General features: G+C 46.0%; 1 protein-coding gene across 1 annotated transcript; it reads right to left on the reverse strand.

Moving 5' to 3' along the window:
• Positions 1-628: 628 nt before the first annotated feature.
• Positions 629-6,398, reverse strand: LOC119360409 (type I inositol polyphosphate 5-phosphatase 8-like). Its single transcript, XM_037626062.1, has 10 exons — positions 6,267-6,398; positions 5,386-5,465; positions 5,183-5,276; positions 4,941-5,024; positions 4,583-4,682; positions 4,015-4,131; positions 2,691-3,186; positions 2,358-2,587; positions 1,965-2,270; positions 629-1,444 (listed from the first exon to the last, which is right to left on the reverse strand). Exons 2-10 carry the CDS (start codon positions 5,413-5,415, stop codon positions 1,117-1,119), a joined length of 1,785 nt encoding a protein of 594 aa, XP_037481959.1. The 5' UTR covers positions 5,416-5,465; positions 6,267-6,398; the 3' UTR covers positions 629-1,116.
• Positions 6,399-12,609: the final 6,211 nt, after the last annotated feature.

Raw genomic sequence — 12,609 nt, forward strand, 5'->3', positions numbered from 1 at the left:
ATTTGTTTATGTGCTAGTCATATATATTGTGTTCGTAGATGTTTCGGTTCTATGTTTAATACGTTCTGACATGTTCATGATTTACTTAGGGATTAAATCAATAAGAAATACTACTCCCTTGGACCTGAATTAATTGAAGCAACCTCTATAAAACATTGTCTAAGATGCTGCTCAATTAATTTGGATCGAAGGGAGTAACATTTACAGCAGAACATGTGTTGAACTGGAATGCATCAGGAATTTCCCAGAACCTTTACAACAACTTGGATAAACAACCTATTTCCTTGTATACATACTCCCTCCTTTCCGGTTTATAAGGCTCAATTCAAAATTCTCACCAACCAAGGTAGATGGTGAGTGATGGAATACTTTTTGTAGTTTGCAAAAGCACCCAATTAATGCTCTTGTTTTCTTTAAAAAGTATGTTTACCAATGCATTAATTGCAATGCATGCATGCATAAATTACATGTATTGGTCAATTTTCTCTTAGTACTTGCATGCAATGATTTAATGCACCTTGAAATCTGAACATGTGATGGAAAACAACCAAATTGAGCCTTATGAAATGGAAAAACAAAAATTTTGAGATAAGTCCTATAAACCGGAAAGGAAGGAGTATATATGATATGAACCGAAAGCAATTTTGGGATCGGATTACAGTTTTTCTTATCTACGTCCAGAACAAGATGATCCGAGAGAAAAGAGGACAAAAAGAGCATTCCTAATTTCCTATCCTATACTATACCCCTTGTCTACATACTGTAAAAAGTTTAGACATGAAGGAAAAATTACTCTAAGAAGATTCCTCTGAACTCTGAAGGCAGCATGCATCCACCCTGAAAAGCTTGCGCGTTCCCGAGAAGAATGTCTCTCGTCCTCCACCTCGCACTCTCAAGTCTCAGAGTAAAAATTGCTGCAAATGGCGAGCAATCATGACCACGTACGCCACCTGCCGGCCGGTGCACGCACGCACCACGGGCAGGCTACGCTCTCGGCCGGGCTGGGCTCGCCTCTGTTTCAGAGAAAGCCGGCCGGCAGGCGTGCCGCGTGCGCCGGGACGGCCACCTTTTGAGGCTGCTGCCGTTTCTGTCCTTGTCTGTCGATGTTCACCTGTGTCAAAATCTGGAGGACCGGAGGCAGCGGCAGTCCCGCGGTGGCACGAGCCTCTCGACGAGCATCTCCTCCGCCTCGATCACCGCGCCGCCGCGTGTCACCGCCTCCCGCACCGTCGTCGACGTCATCGCCCTGCTGCCGGGTGGCCGCCTCCTGCCTTGCCGGCAGCACGTCTTGGCGGTGGCCGGCAGGCTGCTGCCGTCGTCGTCGGCGTGGTGGAGGCGGATGGAGAAGAGGGAGTTGACGGGGCGGTGGTCGGAGAACCGGGACTCGCCGCGCTCGTACCACGCCTGCTCCACGCCCTCGCCGCGCCACAGGATGCGGTCGCACCTGCAATACCACCACCCAATAAATTAACCATCAGCGACATGGTCGTCGAAGCCTCGAAGGAATTAGCAGACTAGTTTAGCCAGCAGTAGATTAATTAGCGCTAGGTAGATCATGGCGGCGAGTGGCCATTGGAGTATAGTTAACTACTACGTGCAGTGCATGCACAAAGCTTGCATCTGCTGCACCGCTAGGTAGGTAGATTCCTCATGGAGACTAGCTTGGCGCGACAAGAACTGGTCACCATGGAGTCTACGCCACCCTAGCTAGCCTCACTAATTAATTCAAGTCTGAGCTAATCGCAGAGCATGTGCCTAAGCTCAAATCATGCAGATGCAGTGTGCAGTGAGTGCTCCGCCATGATCTTCTCAGGTCTCGCATGAGCACGCACGGACCACGCCATGTGAGACCTCTGAACCTCTGATTGATTAGCTCCTAACCGAACTGACGCTCGCATGATCCTTGGGTCAGATGCACTTTTTAGCGCTGACAAATGGTTAATTACGGAGTAACAATTACGTACCATGCCGGCGTGCGCTTCTTCTTCTCCCGCGACGGCCTCCCGGCGGCGGCGGAGGAGCTCAGGGCGGCCATGGCGTAGGTGTCGGACTCGGCCAGGTACTTGTACGTGGGAGGGAACCGGATCTCCCCTTCCTCCCAACCGCCGCCGAACACACGCCCGGCCCTCTGCTCCGCGCGCAGCTGGTCGCGCTCCAGCAGCGCCCGCCATTCGTTCCGCTCCAGCAGCCCCCGCGTCTCGCCGTCGCCGCCGCCGCCGCCGCCCGTCGACGACAGACGGTAGTTCAGGTCGCCCAGCCAGATGACCTTGCTGCCGTTCCAAAACGCCACGGTCAGAGGCAGAGTCCAGTTCAGATGATCAGAAGAAGATGTGACTTTGGTTTGGTGTCGTACGTACTCGTGCTCCAAGATGGTCTCCGGCGACGACGGTGCTGCCGCCGGCAGTTTCGAGAAGCGGTGGGGGCGCGGGAACTTCGTCCGCTTGAGGATCTCGGCCACGTCACTGTTCCGGCGCACCTCGTCGCCGTCCTTCTCGCCGGACGCCAGGTGCGTGCACACGAAGCACAGGCTCGTCGACGCCGCCTCCGAGCTGCCACCTTGCAGCGTCAGGCTGATCGAGATGGACCCCTATCACATATCCGCAACCATTTCAGCAACAACTTTTCTGAATATCAACTCGCACAAATTAAATTTGCAAAATTTCATGATTCTATTATTTGCGGAAATTCACCTTGTTTCCCATGTACCCCATGATGCCCCTGCCAACACAAGAGACCCTGAGCCCGGTGACACGTGGCATAACATCCGCCCGGACCCACACGCAGAGGAAGATGCCCACCATCTGCTTGCTAGCAGCCAGTCGGTATCCATGACTCGCCCTCTCTCGCAACATCGTCGCAAACTCACTCGTCTCCTCCTCGCTGCTCGACTCCGGGTTCGACGTGGAAGGCTCGCTATCCTCCTCCTCCTCCTCCTCCTCCTCCTCAAGCTCTGATACTGCATCATCCATCACCGGTATGTCCGAGAAGATGACCTTGGCCTTTTGGCTACATTCAGGATTCGCCTCCTCGGCAGCGGTGCACCGGTGACTGTGGTGATAACTGTTGGTTCTCTCCAAGGAGGAAGGATTCAAGGCTTGCCCAATAAGGTCGAGCCACTTGGAAGCAGGGCCCTTGTCCTCCGCGCCGAGAACATTCCCAGCGTTCAGCGGCACTATTTCCTGGAAGCTGTGACACAAGAATTAACTTAATCAAACTTCAGAATCACTCTATATACTCCATCATTATGTCACCGTTTCACACGACAGCATGACTTTGTTTACGCTGATCTAGTAAGTAAATTTAACTACATCAACATCTCTCGTACTCACCTTGAACTACACCAATTATAGTTTTTGAGGAGTGATGGGATGACTAATCATGATTAGTTGCATAAGTCCAACTCTGAAACCCATGACAATATGTACTACAGGTAAAATACTCACTCCTATGCAAGTAAGGTAAGGTACACGACGTCCTGTCATGATTCTGGCCGGCATATGGGTTTGCGCTCTGCACTGAAATCCACACAAATTAAAGTTCACTCCTACCAACTCCTTTCAGTAACTATGTTACTATGTTACTATCTTCATAGTGGGTAGGAACATCTATGTAGTGTCATGCAACGATGTATTTATTAGGTTATAGACTCATTGTTTTTTGGAGTGTGTGATGTTCCGGTAACTTAGCTAGTTACCACAAGCACCTCTCTCTTCGTTAAATATGTGCCACATAAGCAAAGTTGTATTGGAGTGTGTGATGTTACTCCTAAGTTCCTCCCCATTGTGATCAGCCTCAGTACTCACTCAACAGCATTCCTTTGAGTGAGTGGCAATTTCAACCAGTACACTTTCCAAGTAACCCAATGTGTGCATCATTAGTTCATTACACTACGTATGTTATTTCCATAAATCATAACTGAAGGCTATATCCACCGATACAAAACGAAAGAGACAAACGAGTTCAACGCACTACCAGAAAACAGTATATCGACACGAGTAGTATGCACATACGTACCCGAGAACATAGATGTGGGGAGGTGAGGAAGAGGCATGTTGGTCGAGGAGCCAGTCGGAGAGGTCGAGCCCTTGGTGCGGAGCTCTGCCGCCCACGTTCCACGTCCCCACCAGCACCCTGTATTTTTTATAAACATACAAAAATACAGTTAATTACTGTACGGTATAAACTATCCAGAAATGAATCAACATGTCCCATTTTTGCGAATGGAATCGAAATGTTGTTTGCACATGAATCAACATGGTTTAATCAATCATTCAGTAAGCGCAAGTCCATCGCCTCAACTCAACCCCATCCGCTTAGTTGATATTCCGACTTTCTCTAAATATGCTACTACTGGTAGTAGGGTGTTTTCTCTCTGAACCCAATAATAGAAAAAAGATGCTCGGACTTTCAGAGAACAGGCTGTATTTTGTTCGTTTGCTTCACTAGGTATGGAGCTCTTGTTCCATATGCACATGATGCACGCAGATTTATATGCGTTGACAATCGACATGATAAGGAAAAAGCAATTGAAGTGCAGAGACATTGACGCATGAAGATCAGGACTCGTGTGTGAGTCACTGACCTGAGCTCCTTGGGAGGCTGCCACGACGAGCCCGGCCCATACCGCGGGTGGGGAGGCATCAGATTCTCGCGCCCCTCCTCCACCAACCACCCTGCTTCACCTACGCACGCACAAACAAACAACAATCCAGACCAACAAGATATTCAGACCACGTTCGTTCATTCGGCTCCATTACAAAACTGTTCCATCTCGTGTGATGAAACAGTTGCTGCTATGTCTGTGTGTGTGTGTCTCTTTTGATGGTTTTATCTGGGGACAAAGATGTACAGAGCTGTTTGTTGTTGTTGTTGTTGCCGTTGTTGCAGCTAACAGCACCAGCAGTTGCTGTGACAGTAAAAGTTTGGTAAGTGGTCCGTACCTGACAGATCTCGCCGGCTGCCGTCCCTGTCCGAGCAGCTCTTGCGCCTCCCCTGCTCCTGCCCTCTGCTGCCAAACCTATCACCTGATCGAATTTTAGACAACACGCAGAGTTAGTTGATGTTCGTGTGATTAGTTAACCGTTGGAGAACTATCCTGTCGGAGGTTTTGTTAGATGGAACTCCAAGAACAATAATAGATAGAAATGGTTGTTTCTTTGATGGATCATGGCGATCGACTTACTGGTGCAGTCTGAATGGAAGGACGGCTCTGCGTTGCTCTTGAGGCTCAGCCATCTCCTCACCGCCGTCCTCGTCCTCCTCGGCCACGACGACGACTGCGCAAACAAACAAACGAACGAAAATTAGTCTCTGTATAAATAAAAGAAGGAAGAAATTTGAAAGAGAACGGTGTTCCTGAATCCAGAGATTGATTCGAAACCATACCTTTGGGATTCTTGCATTGTCCGTCGCCATGATTCGATCTGCCGACCAGTCTCCTGGATGCTCTGTCCGCGTCCGTCAATCTGTAAAGAGATGATGATATGTGATGAGGGACTGACTACTCCAGGCCGGAATCGAATCGGATACAATACAACAGCTCCGATTCTTGGCTCTTTAACTAGGTGTAAAGAACGTCGCAAAAAGTGTTAAATCTCAAGCGGCACCAGTAGTCCAGTACTGACTAATAATCTACTTATTAAAAATGTAGGCATGTAGGGGAGGGAGGTGCGAATAAACTACTGGTGCTTGGTGCTGAACTAAACTACTCCGGTAATACAGCTCTGCTGGAGCTGGAGGAGGAAGAGTAAAGTAAACGAGAGCTCAAGCAGAGCAGAGGAGAGCAGACCGGGCAAGAAGAATAAAGCAAAACCAACCAAGTGGAGGGGCGGTGCCAATCTGATACGTACTACTACTAGATAAATCTATCATGTTTGGCCGATCTAGTTCAGAAATCATCAAGCAAGCGAGCAGACGGAGCACATGCATCGACGGCCGGTTCAAGGCACCGGCCGGTACACATTCATCCCCAAAATCACCATTTGAACCGGCCGATATAGTCAGATTTTTTCTGTAAGTAGATGCAAGAACTGGAAAGACACCCATTTTCTCCACCACAATCTCTACTCTCCACAGCGTACACGGACCTAAATTCGCAAGAGCATCCCATGGCCGTGGCAGTGAAGAAAGCACGGGAAAGACTATGCGCTCAGTGGTGCGGTGCGGGGAAGAAGAAAAGTAGGAAACTGTTCTTGAAAGCAGAGCAGAGGTAGGCAAGAATCAATGGAGGATCGAGGCGGTAGCTCAGGGCTTTCAGGAGCGGTTACCTTGACTTGATCGAGCAATCTGCCGCGGGAGGGGGAGGAAGGAGGATAATGGGGTTGACGTGCCGCGAGAGCGAGGGAGAGAGGGGAGAGGTGGGCGGTTTGCTGGGATAATTTTATAGGTGCGGGAGGTGGAAGAAGAGGTGTGGGAGGTGGGGGACGAAGCGTGGGAGTGGGGGTGCGGCCTGCTGCCTTTATAGGTGCGGTGCGCACTGCCATGTGGGCCATGGGTTGAAAACGCTGGTCGCCACCCCGGTCTCTCTGCCTGTGGGCCCACACCACCAAGGTGCTAGTAGTATGTAGCCTTTGTTGGTTGCATTTCCAAAATTGATTCATATATTCTGGCGTCTCAGGTTTTCCTTGTAAATAACAAGACGAATTTTTATTTTCTCTCTGCCGGCAAAATAATGTTTTCGTCGCGCTAATCATTCCCCGAGGAAATACAATCTGCGGATCATTCAGTTGGTTTTCAACTGTACATAATCGACAATCTGACTATAATGAACTCACAAAAAAAAAATCTGACTATAATGCATCTACTTACAGTGTGCTAACCAGCCCGAGAGGAAATACAACCTCTGGAAAATTCCTTATTTTGATGTTACTTGCCTAATCGACCATATCGGCTTTCCACGGGTAATACTTCGATCGGTAGTTTGACAATAATGCTAGATGGTCAACAAATGTAACTTCACTTCTGTAAATTGCCTTGTAGTACGATCTATTTGCACATCATTTTTGTTTTTGCAAATTTTCTCTCCATGTGGAAAGGTCTTGTAATTCATTGAATTCCAGAGCAAAACATTCCCATGTCCGAAAAACTAAAGAAAATGACACTTTGCCACTTTCATGTGGTCCTCTTTCATGTGGTGTTTGTTGTTTCAACTGTACATAGAAAATGTATGCAATTAATGCCTGGTAATTCTACAAATTCGCTATTTCATTTCATTTTACCTCTTGTTGTATGTCCATCACTGTATTATCATTATGCCCGTCTCTTCGATCGTCTTGGTTATGAGCATGGGGCGGGGATGGAGATGGTGCCATGGATGACCGGGCGGCAGCCTTGGTGTGGTGGGAGCCTCGGTGATCGGGGGCGGAGCACGCGACTCAGATGATGTCTGGTGACCAGGGCCGTGTGGCATGGTGGTGGCCTGGGTGTGATGTCCGCTGTGGTGGTGCAATCGACCGTGCCACAATTCGAGGACGGTGAGTGTTGGTCGGGGTGAGAACCTGTTATGACTTGTCAGGCCGTCGGCAGCGGCGTTCTAGCGTCGTCCCATTTTTGAAGGCGGTGTCGCGGATACTCATTGTTCGTTGTGGTGCTAACCCTTATCCTCGAATTGAGCGATGGTGGCGCTCCGGCGTCGTTCCCTTCCTGAAGGTCTTGCTTTGAAGTCCATGATTTATCATTCTCGGCCTTTGTCTCTTTGCAGTGGCTTGTCCACAGTTGAGGATCGTCCCGGCGACTCCATAGTGATGCCTATTGTTCATCTGTTGTTGACTTGAAGTTGTTTGGGGCAGTGAGACCGTTCTCAGTGTTTTGTATCCTGCCTTGGCTGTGTTTGGTGTGGTCGCGTGCGTTTGTATCTGTGTGGTTTGCATCGGTTGGCTCGGTGGTGGTTGCTTTATACTCCCTCCGGTCCTTTTTACTTCGCATATAAGAATTGTCTGAAGTCAAACTTCACAAAGTTTGACCATATTTATATCGAAAAATATTAATATCTACCATGCTAAAGTTGTACAATATGAAACATTAAGTCATGACGTATCTACTGGAATTGATTTCACATTGTGAATGTTGATATTTTTTTCTATAAAGTTGGTCAAACTTTACGATGCTTGACTTCAGACAAATCTTATATGCGAACTAAAAAGGACCGGAGGGAGTATATAAAGCGGGGACACCCCCTTTTTTAACGCAATACAATCGAAGTCGCTCACATACGTGAGCATACACTTACCCCTATGAACCCACACACGCACACCTTACCCCTATGGGCACCTCCGAGAGAATGAGTCGGCATAGCATCTTGAGATTTTACGAAGTCACCACAGGCGCAACGTAGTTGATGGGAACATCTTCTCCAACTGAACGAATATCCTCGGAAGCCTAAAATAAATTTTTAATGCGAGTATCAATGTCAAGTCTAGAACTTCAACCCTGATGAGAAATGGATACACTGTCCTCCTAACCATCCAACCACAGATTAGTTCGCAGGAAAGTTTTTTCGATACTATCATTATGCAAGTAGTAAAAATGGGTGAAGCCTGGTTCAAAAAAACATGTAGGCAAATTGTAGTGCTTGCTGTGGTAGGATATTTGTCACTGACATGCCTGGCCGGGGTCGACGAGTTACAACCAATGAGCTCTTGACACCGGACCAAACCAAAAGACTGCCATTGCTTAAATTTTTTGGAGGCGTCTGAAGGTCGGCGGAGCGTAGCTTCTTGTTGACCCTTTCTACCGACGCTTTTGAGCTTTTTTTCTGACACCAGCACCGAGAGCTGGGCCCTACGCGTACGCACATCACGTAATAGCTCAATTCAGCAAGTCAGCAGTCTTGGGCGCGTTACTCCCTTCGTTTTTATTTACTTTGCATATTAGAGTTGACTGAAATCAAACTTCATAAAATTTGAACAAGTTTAAAAGTATAAGCATTTACTATAAGAGCATCTCCAACGGACGCATGCTAGCGCGACCCACTAAAAAGGTTTTGCAGCGCTGAAATAATGTTTTTGCGCGCGGGAGGTTTAGCAGACGCAAAAAAACATGGCGCCCAACCCGGCGGTCCCACATGTAGCAGACCGCACGCACAAGCCGGCGCCTCAAATATGCAGCCCCACAGCCCGCGTGCACTAAATTTATGGCTTTGTTTTGTGCGTGCTCTATTTTACAGCTTCTGCTGGAGCGCTTTTTTTGGTCGCGCACGCTATATAAGCATCTTTTCCAGCATGCACTTTATTTGGCGCGTCTATTGAAAGTGCTCTAACAAATATATATGATGTGAAAATACATTCAATAATGAATCTAATGATATTATTTTGTTATTGTATATGTTAATGGTTTTGTTTATAAATTTTATTAAAGTTTACAAAGCTTGACTTTGATTAAATCTAATACGTAGACTAAATAAAAACAAAGTGGGTACTTACCGAAAAGGAGCCGCTGGCATGCTGAATTGCTGACTCGACTTCCCGTACACCCACCGTGGCATACACAAGAAGAGATAAAGGGGGGCGGTATTTCATAATATTTGGGAGTTGAGCTAAAACTCTGACTAACTTAGCTTGGTATATATCCATTTCAAAAAAAAAAAGGAAAAAGAAAAACTTACTCTTGGTAGCAATCAATTAGCGGCAGCTAATCGCCTGGCTGCATAAGTATATGTCACTTGGTGCGGCAAGCACACTGGTGCAAGTTGCAAGTAAAACAAGCAACACAAACAAACAAAAATGTTATCCTTTGGAACACTCGCTTTTGTACTAGCTAGTATTCCCTTTGTCTGAAAAAGCTTATTACTCAAGTAAATGTACATAGTATCAAGTTAGTGTTAGATACATTCATTTGAGTGACAAGTTTGGGACAAAAAATTTCTGGATCGGTTTTGCACGCATGCGTTCAATGCATGGGAGCCTGCAAGGGTCAACGGTTCCAACGTCGGCATTAACGCTGCCATTCTTCTGGATCGGTCCCTGCTGGCGGGCCCCACGTGAGTGTTGCTCCTCGGCCACCAAGACAAGTATAGGAGTACAGTCTGGCGTACGTTTACAGGAGAAAGGGAGGGCGCTAGCTAGGTCATCTTCCAGCTCAAGTCCAGCGTCGACCTTCATGGCTTTGCCTCTCAAGTCCAGCTCAAGTCCAGCATACTCTTTTCGTTTCTAAATATAAGTCTTTTTAAAGATTGTAATATGCCCTACAAATGAAGCAAAATGAGTGAATCTACACTCTAAACTACGTCTATATGCATACATCCGTATGTGGTTCATATTAAAATCTTTAAAAAACTTATATTTAGAAACGGAGGGAGTAGTACGTAAATCGTGGGTACTCATTGTTCGTCGTGGTGCTAACCCCGATCCTCGGATTGGGCGGTGGCGGTACTCCGGTGTCGCTCCCTTCCTCAAGGTGGCATCTTGGAGCCCATGGTTCATCCTTCTTAGCTTTGTCTATTCGCAATGGCTTGTCCACAGTTGAGGATCGTCCCAACTCCATAGTGATGCCTATTGTTCATCTGTTTTGTTGACTTGAAGTTGTTTGAGGCAGTGAGGCTGTTCTCAGCGCCTCTGTATCCGTGTGTTTTGTATCGGTTGGCTTGGTGATGGTTGCTTTACATATAAAGCAGGGAAACCCCCTTTATTTAACACGGTATAATCAAAATCGTTTACATACATGAACAAACATTCATTCCTATGAACGCACGCACACCCATTCTACCCATATGAGCACTTTCGAGACTCAGCCGGCATAGCATCTTGAGATTTTCCGAAGTCACCAGGCAGTCGACGGGAACGTCTCCTACCACTGAACAAATATCGCCGGAAGCCTAAAATAATTTCAAAAATAATACGAGCACCAATGTCAACTCTAGAACTTAAACCTAGCTTGGTGTGCTAGTGATTTCACTGTCCTCCTAACCATCCAGCCACATATTGATCCGCAGAAAACACATTATGCAAGTAGTAAAAATGGGTGAAGCATGGTTCGAAAAAAAGAATGTACACAAAGATAAGTGTTAGAGGAAGTTCCTGTAAAAAAAATTTGTTCAAAAAATTGTACTGCTTGCTAGTAGGATATTTGTCACTGGCATGCCTTCCCGGGGTGAGTGAAGTCTGAAATAAACTCTGAGGTTGTAGAGGCCGACGCAAATGAACCCTCACTTTTAAATCCCTAAAGTCTGTACCCTGACCTCTCTGATCCCGGTCTACTCGAACCCTAGATACGTTTGGCACACCGGGAAAAGCACAATCCTACCCGGGAACCTGCTTCTTTCACTGTTGGCGCTGATCAACGCATCATAGACATTCGTCCTCGTTCCCATCTATCTCCTGCTATTCCGTTTCCTCGGATCCATCAATGGCAATACCACATAGCACAACATGCCCGGCTTAAAAAAGAAGAAGCATAGAGCATAGCAAAGACGAGAGTGTCACCTTGTGTGAGCTTAGCATGTAGCATGTGCACATAGGAAAGCTGCTCTTTCCATGTGCACGGCAGCGGCGACACTAGTAGAAAAAGGGCCTGCAGTCCCGGTTTTTGAACCAGGACTAAAGGGTCGGTACTAATGCCCTGACCCTTTAGTCCCGGTTCAAACCAGAACCGGGACTAAAGGCCCTCCACGTGGCCGCTGCCTGAAGGTCCACCTTTAGTCCCGGTTGGTAACACCAACCGGTACTAAAGGTAATTTTCTGATTTTTTTTTTGGAAATTTCTTTTTTGAATTTTTTTTGAAACTTTTTTATTTTCAAATTTCTGATTTATTTTAACCTCTAATCTCTAATCACCCCTCTCATCACTGCTCAATTTAATCTCTAATCACCCCTCACCATTCCAAATCATCTAACTTCCCGGACGGTCACCCATCCTCCCACTCCCCCAGCCTGAGCATGCTTAACTTCCAGGTTCTATTCTCCCTCGTTTCCAAGTCTGCACTCGTTGTTTTCCTGACAATAGTAAGACGTTAATCCTATTAACCCTCAGGATTTTAGCTTGAGCATGAAGTCACACATTTCACTGTTTGAGTTTGAAACTATTGTTCTAAAAAACAATAATTATTTAGTAACACTAATATTTCTTGAATAAGTAGTTTGACCATTGTTTGACCACAGTTTGACCATAGTTTGACCAGATTTGACCAAAATTCAAAAAACTAAAATAATTATTTAATAACACTAATATTCTTGAATAATTATTTAGTAACACTAATACTTCTTGAATAAGTAGTTTGACCATAGTTTGACCAGATTTAATGAAAATTTAAAAAAAAACTAAAATTTGAGCATAACTTTTTTTCCTTTTGGAATTTGAGGATTCTACAAATTTGCAAACAGGCTATAGGATCCTTTTGGAATTTGAGGATTCTACAAATTTGAGGATCCTTTTGGAATTTGAGGATTCTACAAATTTGAGCGTAACTTTTCGAGTAGATGATTTTTCATATAAAAAACTTTTTAATCCGAGTTCGTATGCAAAAGTTATGCCCATTTTACAAATTCCAGAGAGATTTTGTAAATAAAGTCAAAATTCATATTTGTAAATTTTCCCAACAACTAGACCACATATCACATGGGAAACTTTTTTTTTTGACATTTCCATCATTTTCTTTTGTTTTTTCTAAAACTGAAAA

Source organism: Triticum dicoccoides, chromosome 1A (genome assembly GCF_002162155.2).
Source record: "Triticum dicoccoides isolate Atlit2015 ecotype Zavitan chromosome 1A, WEW_v2.0, whole genome shotgun sequence".
NCBI classification, from domain to species: domain Eukaryota; kingdom Viridiplantae; phylum Streptophyta; class Magnoliopsida; order Poales; family Poaceae; genus Triticum; species Triticum dicoccoides.